Here is a 9,537-nt window from a genome sequence, read left to right as displayed (position 1 = left end):
TTCCAGAAGTATACTGTATCCGTACCACTCCTCATCGGACTACAGTAAAGTAAAAACTTATTCAAAATCAAATCACATCACATTCCTTTTCATTCTCTCTCTCTCATCACTCATCAGTCATCAAATCATCATTCCCCTGGCTGTTTATTTTTTAGTCCTAGTTTTTATGAATTTACTAATATTATGTAAGCTGACTCGGTTAGGGTTCATCCGTCGCTGATTAAGTTCTTTTCTCAATTCATGGCCGGGAGCGGATCGCAAAACCTAGGGTTTCGATTAGGTACGATTTCCAGCTCTTTGCTGAGCCGCCAGATTAGTTACTGCTAATTTTTGTTTGATTGGATATTATTAGTAACTTCTTGTGTATGGATTTATCCTTTACGGAAGGAAGGGGAAATTGAAGTTTAAATTGGGGAAAGTCAAATTGGTGGTCAAACTAGTGAATTGGGGTGAATTGTTGTAAGCTAATTGGGAATTGTTAAGCGAACCTTTTGGATTCAGGTTTTAGCTTGGATGTTTCCAAACTTTGTTCACTCTAGTATGGCATTTTTTGAAGGTTTGTTTTAAGTGTTTGAATTTTGCTTTGTTTGTCTAGTGAGCTCAGAAATGTTTAACTGCCAAGGTGATGTTTGAGCTAGAGTTTTGTTTGGCATGGTTGGGTTTTGTCTACAGCAGTTTTTTAGTTGTATCGTTATCCAACTCAGGTATGGGAGTCTCAGTTTTGGGGTAAATGTAGATATAAAGGTTCATAAGAAGTAATTGCGTAGGGGAGTCTTATGTTACTCTAATCCATCCAATGATAGATCCTACTGTGCCCCGTTGGAAAAGTTTTTGAGATTGTTACACATGCCTTGGACTACCGCGCATTATTCAAAAATTCTCTTGAAATTTTACACTGGTTTCCCGTGAACTTATTTATGCTCTCAAAAAGTGGTGCAGACTGAAGAGAGTTCTTTTAGTTGTCTGACTTGTGCAGTTGGTCTGCAAACTTGTTTATACCTCATTGCTGTACTTATACTTCCATTCTCCAACATAATTTTCTGGTGGATGTGATTATCTTGGATGGATTTTCTAAACATTGTTCTTATGATGAATGACTCTTGGTATGCGCAGATATTAAGCAAATTTTATCAGAAGCACAGCACCGATGGCTGAGACCTGCTGAAATTTGTGAAATTCTGCGCAACTATCAGAAGTTTTATATTACTCCTGAGCCTCCAGTCAAGCCAGCTAGTATGTTTCTACCTTATGATCAACTATCAGTTGGTTTTGTTTAATCTTTTTTTATTTTTCCTTCCTTGTTTAAGTCATGCTTATGCGTGACCATTTTTCAGTCAAAGCAGGAAGGGAGATACCTTCTTATTTGGTCTATCAAATAAAAGTTATAGGCATTTGGATGAGAAACACATTTCTACCGTGTCGGATTACATAGCTAGTTTTGATTTTTCGAATTCTTTGTGTGCACTGGACTTGTTTACAAAATTATGAGCTCTTCCTGTAATAATACGAGTTGGTTTTGGTCTGAAGCCTCCTTATTTATTCTTGATCTTCAATCAAATCACTTCAGGTGGATCTGTCTTTCTGTTTGATCGGAAGGTGCTGAGATACTTCCGGAAAGATGGGCATAACTGGAGGAAGAAGAAGGATGGTAAGACTGTGAAGGAGGCACATGAAAAGCTGAAGGTGAGTGTGGGGAAAATAAAGACTTTACCTATGATTATCATTTTGTAGAGATTTTCTTTTTGAAGCTATTATTAACTTTAGGTACATCTTTTGGAAATTATAGTGACATAATTGTGGATGAGTTCTTACTCAAGAAATCTAGATCTTTGACACAGTTCGGTAATCGGGGTGTTTTCTTGTCATCAAGAGATCTCTTATTCCTCTTTCAATTTTTTTAATCAGGTTGGGAGTGTTGATATGCTACACTGCTATTATGCCCATGGAGAAGAAAATGAGAATTTCCAAAGACGCAGTTACTGGATGCTTGAACAGTAAGTATAAGCCCAGCGAATATTTTGTCTATTAGTATGGTGTGTTTTGATCCAAAAGCATAGTTCGCTGCTCTATGTTCATGTTGTTTTTTCAGAATCTCTGTTCATGTTGTTTTTTCAGAATCTCTTTAGTATGTACCAGTGTTTTCACTTTCTGTTTACTAGATCGGCAGTTTTTTTTTTTTTTTTTTTTAAATACTAGATTGGCAGTTGTTTGTCCAAGTTAATAATGTGATTGATTTTGAAATGCTTATTCCTGCCTTTCATACAACACTTCTAAAATGATACTGAAGGATTATTTTAGTTCTTATGACATATGCATTAATGCAAGATGTTGGATTCTCTGTATTTTAGTTCTCGTATTCTGACATGCATATTCCTGCCTTTTGTACAACACTTCTAAAATGGTACTGAAGGATTATTTCAGTTTTTATGACATAGGCATTCAAGCAATATGTTGGATTCTCGTATTTTAGTTTCTAGATTTGCCTTCTTTATTGTTCCTTTTGATTGCTGATATCTGTCGTGGTCTACATATAAGAATCCTTTAACCCCTTTAAAAATTAATGCCTGTTAACCTTGGAGATGATTTGCTCCCAGATGTTTCTTATTGATTCTTCCAATGGTGCAGGGATCTCATGCATATAGTTTTTGTTCACTACTTGGAGGTTAAGGTAAGACTGCATCTCTAAAAATGGAATTTTTATTCTCTCAGTCAAAAAGTTTCTCAGTATTCTTGATTGATGCTATTCATTTACCAAGTTGTGCGCTGTAGGCTAATTCTAGATGCTATGCAATGAGCTTAATTTTGTCTTTCTTTCATTTTGGTATTCGCCCAAATCCATCTGAGATTACAAACAAGCTAAGGTTGGATGAGACACTGGATGTCATGTCATGGTTCTTTCCTTGCATATGGAATAATGGTAGCGCATTGAGTTGTATTAGTATAAGATGTGGGTTCTGAGTGTACAAAATCTGTTGAATTATGTTAAAATGAATTTAACCCTTTTGTGGCCGCTAGTAAGCTTCAAACTTGGAACAGCAGCTTGCTTGTTGCTTCATCAAGGAAGAAGCTGCATGCCCACCCTCCCACTACATTACTAGTTCTGGATTTTTTCTTTCTAGGTATTTTGAAAGTATCTGAAGACACTCCTACATCATGTTAACCATAGCATGATCTCAGAGTGTGAATAAGCTTCCTTGGCATGTCTATTCAATTTGGCAAAGTTTTAGGAATTCAATTTGGCTAAGTTTCATTCCTCATTTAGTGGATTGGGTCTGTTCCTGGAAAGAGTCATGACTTTCAAATACTATGATAGCTGGGCCTCTAGCCTTTCGGAAGCCTATGATAATCATCCCATTAGCATCCAAAAGTTTCTTAGTAGATTTTGTTTGTTAGAGCTCTGAAGATATTGTCTACTGATGATAGAAATTTGAGGTCTGCCCTGCTGATTCTTATCATGCTGAATTCGTCATCCACTAAATGTATGATACCTATTGCTTCAAAGACAGTAGTAGTGACAAATTGTTCTATTTCCAATTTTTGCTTTGTCCTCTCAACTTCAGGGTAATAAAGCAAACATTCAATGCCTCAAGGATGCTGGAACAGTGTCATCTAATTCTCAAGATGACAGTTCGTTGTCCTTTGGTTCTCCTGCAAATTCTGACAGATTGGCTTCACCATATACCGACATGACGAGTCCTACAAGCACTCTAACATCTGCATGTGAAGATGCTGAATCTGGTAAATTGGCCCTTTTCTGAGATTTATGATTCTCGAATCAGTTGAGTAACTTTTTTAAATGGGACTTGTAGATTGGATTTTATAGCTTATCACACAATTGTAGTTTGAATTTGGCTTTGAGATCTCTGCTGATCTCTTTTTCTGTCTTCTTGCTCTGTGACAACTTAAATGTGACTAAATGCAGAAATTAATCACCCAGCAAGTTCCAGATTTCATCCATATCTTGAAACAACGCAAGAGGACTTCAGGGGGTTGGAGAATTTAGATGCTGGCTTCTCAAGCTCTTATAATGTGCTTCAGTCTTTGGGTATCTTTTGTGACTTACTAATTTCCTTTTCTTCTGATGTATTGCTTAGTGAATATTGGTTGATTTTAAAACACTTTCCAACATATAGGTGGTCAGCCTACTTCTTCGGCTTCAGTTCATGATGGATGCACTGTTGATCACCCCAAAAGTAATTTTGTACCTGGTGTTGAAAGAACACTAGATTCAGCATCTTGGGAAGAGGTCTTGGGGCAATGTACAACAGGTATCTGAGGTGTCAAGTTATCAACTCTATTTGTCAGTATTGATCCTTAGAAATTCCTTTAGTGAAGGGAATCAATATGTTAAGCTAAACGTTGGCAGGTATGGTTGGTGATGGACACAAGTCCTGGAATGCCCCAGCACACCAAGCAAATTGGCAGGTAGCAAACTTTTCATGACTTGAAACTGTGTTCTTTCAAGCTAATAATAATTTGCCTTAAAAACTTAATAATTAGTTTACAACTCCAAAAGTTCACTTGCTGCTTAACGTGAACAAAGAGTGGAATTAGAGCTGATCAAGGGTGTTAATAGACAAAACCTTTGTCAGCAATTTTAAAGTTTTCAAACCTATATTTGGTCAGAAATTTTAACATTTACTTTCCTTTGAACAGTCTCAGATGTTCACTTTTATTTGATGTGACATGATTAAACTTCCTCTTTGAATGGTAGGACTATGTCACTGATCACATATTTGCTGCATTATTTGTGCTGCTCTTGGTTTTGTTGGTTAGTGTCTCAGAACTTTTTTGTTCAGGATCGTCCTAATTTGTTGCTAGTTGTAGAGTGGCATATGGGAGGATAATTGTTTAGCATGAAACAGTTTTTCCCTTGATATGATGCTGGATGCTTTCACTAGAATCTCATTGGGTTACAGATTTTTCAGTTTTAAATTTAAATGCTTGTTTATGCATTTCGATCCTTCCGGATATTGTCAGCTCATGTAGCCAAAATTAAGTCTCTGTAAAAATTAGTTGACACTTGTACTCTTTTGAGCTAGCCAAAATTCTGCAAAATTTGACACTTAATATGCTTCCATTATATTTGATATCTATGTTACCCCTAGTTTCTATAACTGCTTGGTCTGTATATTAGTGTTAAAACAAACTTAAAAGATTCTTAAAGCCTTCTGAAAATGCCTAATACGAATGCATTTGACCTAATTAACGGCATCAAAGTTGTATTTTCTTTTTTTTCCTCATTATGTGCCAAGTCATTTTTTCTGATAACTTGTGTTCCCTTTTCTTTTGAAACTTTACAAGTTTTTTATGTTGTGTCTTGGAACAATTTGCATCTTTGACTATTATTTCTCATCTAATCATGCATATTTACAAGCTTAGGTTATTGGCTTTTTGCTTGTTAGGGAGATTGTTTATCGCCCATGCAAGGAGTGCCACTTAGTCAGAATCTGATTCCGGATTCAGCTTATTATGGCAAAGGAAGTTTATGGGAGCAGAAATCTATTTCTGCACTTCTTCAATCTGCTGCAGATCCATTTTACATGAGGCCTGATGGGCAAGAAGACGAAGCTGTGGAAAGGGACGTACAAAAACTGCGACAAAATGTAGAAGCCGGATATATGATGAGTTACAAGGCTGAGACTAGTATGCCTTCTGCAGGGTCTGGAAACTGTTCTTTGGTTTTGAAACAGCCACATCTGAGTGGAATCCAAGCAGAAGAAAGCTTGAAGAAAGTGGACAGCTTCTCCCGATGGATGGCTAAAGAATTAGGAGAAGTTGAGGAATTGCCTTTGCACTCAACCAATGGATACTCATGGAGTGTGATACAGACTGAGGATGTTGTTGGTGATTCCTGTACTCCCACCCAGCTGCAACTGGATGCAGACACATTAAATTTCTCACTCTCCCAAGATCAACTATTTAGCATCACTGATTTTTCACCAAATTGGGCTTACTCAAGGTTGGAGACCAAGGTACATAGCAATCATCGTTCATCTTGGTTACTTTTACGAAATAACTGGTTTGATAACAAGCAGAAATGGATGTTGCTTTTGCTTTACTGTCTGAAAATTTGTAGTTTTTGGTTACCATGGTTATTATCATGTGCCTTAACAATGACGACGTATATATTGGCATCTTTGCCCACCCCTCTCAACCTGAACCCTTTGCTAAGGGGATCAATAGGTTTGATGAGTTGTCTTAACAGATATTGATTGCTTAATTTCATATATTTGTAGTCAAAGATTTCAAGCTAATGGTTTTAATATCTAGGTATTTTACGGTTTCCACTTTGTTGAGCTAAGCATCAGCTTAGGACTTGACATGTTTGTTCTTTTAGATTGTCATTAGATTAATATGTCTGAAATTCTGAACAAAGCAGGTCCTAATTACTGGAAGATTTCTCAAGAGTGGACAAGAGTTTACAAGATATAAGTGGTCATGTATGTTTGGAGAACTGGAGGTGCCAGCAGAAGTCTTATCAGGAGGAGTTCTTTGTTGCCATGCGCCACCACACAAGGCTGGGCTTGTCCCATTTTACGTGACTTGTTCAAATCGGTTGGCTTGTAGTGAAGTACGAGAATTTGAATATCGAGCTGGACCCTCGCAGGAAATTGATTTTGCAGATATTCCTGGAAGTGATGCAATTGAGGTGCATCTCCAAAGACGGCTCGAGAAATTATTCTTGACAGGACCGATAGGTAGCACCCAGAGTGTCTCTGAAACTATTACTGACAAAAAAGAAGTTGTCAATAAGATATTTTTATTGATGGAGGCAGAATACAATCAGATGGCAACTCTGTCACCGAGGGATGTCTCCCCACCCAATGGAATAGAGGAGCAACATGGTGAAAAGCTGTTGAAGGAGAAGTTTTACACATGGCTGATCCAGAAAGTGACCGAAGGTGGAAAAGGGCCAAGTCTTCTTGACGATGAGGGTCAAGGAGTTTTGCATTTAGCAGCTGCTCTTGGTTTTAACTGGGCCATAAAGCCAGTCATTATTTCAGGAATTAGTATAGATTTTCGTGATGTAAATGGATGGACTGCACTTCACTGGGCTGCTCTATGTGGCAGGTAAAAAGGCTTTTGGAGTTTATTCTGCTAAACCAGAGACACCCCATGGGTCTTGTCTTTCCGTTTTTGTGTATAATTCAAATGCATGTAATCTATATTACTTGTTTTTCCTTTAATTTTTTTTTCTGTTATGAGAAGTGATGGTGCCTTGTCACTTATGCGAAAGTCAAATCTGACAGTGTCAATGGGTTTTTTGTCATGAAGTTTAAACACTAATTTTCTGTAAAATTTAGATTCATTTCATATTTTGCTTCCCAAAAGTGAGAAGCAACTGAAGAAATAATTTTTTGAAGTTTGATGTGAGCTAGTGTTTAGCTTTACATGGTTTTGGAGGAATGCTTTTTATATTTTCCCTCGCTTGTTTGACAGGGAGGACACGGTTGCTGTTCTGGTCTCTCTTGGTGCGGCTCCTGGAGCATTAACAGATCCATCTGCTGAACATCCTTTGGCCAGAACTCCTGCAGACCTTGCTTCCGCAAATGGACACAAGGGGATAGCTGGTTTTCTTGCTGAGTGCTCCTTGACAACACACCTTTCAACATTGACTGTGAAAGATTCAAAGGATGATGATACCTTGCAATACTCTGAAGCAAAAGCTATAAAAACAGTTTCAGAACGTGTTGCATCTCCAATTACTGAACAGGATGTGCCAGATTCACTGTCATTGAAGGATTCTATGGCTGCTGTATGTAATGCAACTCAAGCAGCTGCTCGGATTCATCAAATTTTTAGGATTCAATCCTTTCAGAGGAAGCAGCTTGATATTCAGCACATTAATGAGTCATCATCTATGGACGAGCATACTCTCTCTCTTATAGCAGCCAAAACAAGCAGGCTGGGTAAGAATGATTGGACTGCTCATGGTGCTGCAATAAGCATTCAGAAAAAGTTTCGTGGTTGGAAGAAGCGAAAAGAATTTCTAATTATTAGGCAAAGAATTGTTAAAATCCAGGTGGGTATTTCCTTTTTCATTTCTTAACATGTTGTTTTAACTTTTGTTTGGAAGAGCATAGTTCATTCTCTTCAAAAATAGCAAGAATATTTGGTCATGCACCCCAAATGAACTTTGGTAGTGTAAATTTTGATAGCAAATCTTTCATTGGTTCACTAAGTTTGTGCTTTCCATGGCTGTAAACTTTGCATTTCATTTTCCTCACAATTTAGGATCATGATTTGCTATAAAACTTGGCCTAATGTTCTGGGAAACTCGCTGGTTGAACAATTTGAACTGTTTTTGTTTGGGGGTAGGGGGGGGGGTGTGTGTGTGTGTGGTGGTTTCGTGCTTCTAATTATCTTTAGTATATCCTCCTCGGTTCTGTGGGTTGGGACCTGTATGTACATTATATATCTTTCTTAAACATTTAGATATGACCAGTTCATTTTACCATGCACAAACCATGTGGATTCAGAACTCATTTCCTGTTTCTGTTGTTCTGGTGTAAAGGCTCATGTACGGGGGCATCAGGTGAGGAAGAAGTATAAAACAATAATTTGGTCGGTGGGAATACTAGAGAAGGTGATATTGCGGTGGAGGCGGAAAGGGAGTGGTTTAAGGGGTTTTCGCCCAGATGCAGTTGCCAAATGTCCAAGCGCTGAAAACATGCCCAGAAAGGATGATGATTATGATTTTCTAAAGGAAGGAAGAAAACAGACTGAAGAGAGGTTACAAAAAGCACTCTCTAGGGTCAAGTCCATGGCTCAATACCCTGAGGCAAGAGCTCAATACAGAAGGCTGCTAACTGTTGCTGAAGGATTCCGCGAAACTGAGGTACTTAATCAACATAAATATGTTATATCCTTGTATTCGCTCGAACTTCATCATGAGCTAAATAGATCACTTTACCAAAGGAAGCTATCTTTTAAAACTGCAATTGGAGTTATCTTTTATACTTGTTTTGAAGTGGAGCACTTGTCCACTTTATTGTGGCAAAGGATGCTTGAAGCCAAAAAAAAGGAAGTCCCAGAAATACCCTTTAATAATGCACAAACACACTGAGCTCCCTTTAGCTCTGAAATCGCTGATAATGATGATTATCTTCAACAGGATACTTCCAACCCGACACTTAGTGGTTCTGAAGATGTGAGCTACGCTGATGAGGAACTATTTGATGTTGAAAAATTGTCGGATCACGATACTTTCATGTCCATGGCATTTGAATGAGCCTCGAACACAAATTGTGCCTATTATTGACGCTGTATTTATTGACTGCGCTCGGTTCATTGATGGAACGCTAGTGCAATGGTTCAATGTATGTAAATATGTAGTGTATAAAATCAACTGCTACTTTTTGCTCTCTCTTTTTTTTTTTCTTTTATAGCTTTCACGTAGACCATCGACTGTAATTTTTCATGGTTTGAGGATTAAGTTAAAAATCATTCTGCAATTCTAGTCTCAAGTGCGTTGTTAAGAGTTATGAAAACGAAGAAATATTTATGAAGGATAATAATGAGATTTTGGAATTA

The 9,537-nt window shown here is 37.7% G+C and overlaps 1 protein-coding gene across 1 annotated transcript; it reads left to right on the top strand.

Moving 5' to 3' along the window:
• On the top strand, window positions 1–9,537 carry LOC113760701 (calmodulin-binding transcription activator 1-like). Its single transcript, XM_027303382.1, has 14 exons — window positions 1–280; window positions 1,114–1,233; window positions 1,568–1,683; window positions 1,906–1,994; window positions 2,626–2,668; window positions 3,561–3,738; window positions 3,923–4,045; window positions 4,134–4,268; window positions 4,367–4,425; window positions 5,406–5,975; window positions 6,383–7,074; window positions 7,444–8,026; window positions 8,519–8,842; window positions 9,119–9,537. Exons 1-14 carry the CDS (start codon window positions 241–243, stop codon window positions 9,233–9,235), a joined length of 3,189 nt encoding a protein of 1,062 aa, XP_027159183.1. The 5' UTR covers window positions 1–240; the 3' UTR covers window positions 9,236–9,537.

The sequence above is a fragment of the Coffea eugenioides genome, chromosome 2, assembly GCF_003713205.1.
Source record: "Coffea eugenioides isolate CCC68of chromosome 2, Ceug_1.0, whole genome shotgun sequence".
In the NCBI taxonomy this organism is placed as follows: domain Eukaryota; kingdom Viridiplantae; phylum Streptophyta; class Magnoliopsida; order Gentianales; family Rubiaceae; genus Coffea; species Coffea eugenioides.
Note: the sequence above shows the minus strand (reverse complement) of the source record. Positions and strands in the feature narration are given on the sequence as shown.

Bases quoted from the DNA above. Each gene is read 5' to 3' on its own strand.
- LOC113760701 (XM_027303382.1), top strand. From the start codon at position 241: ATGGCCGGGAGCGGATCGCAAAACCTAGGGTTTCGATTAG. The intron at 1,995-2,625 runs GTAAGTATAAGC...CCAATGGTGCAG, and splicing joins AGTTACTGGATGCTTGAACA to GGATCTCATGCATATAGTTT. The intron at 4,046-4,133 runs GTATCTTTTGTG...TCCAACATATAG, and splicing joins TAATGTGCTTCAGTCTTTGG to GTGGTCAGCCTACTTCTTCG.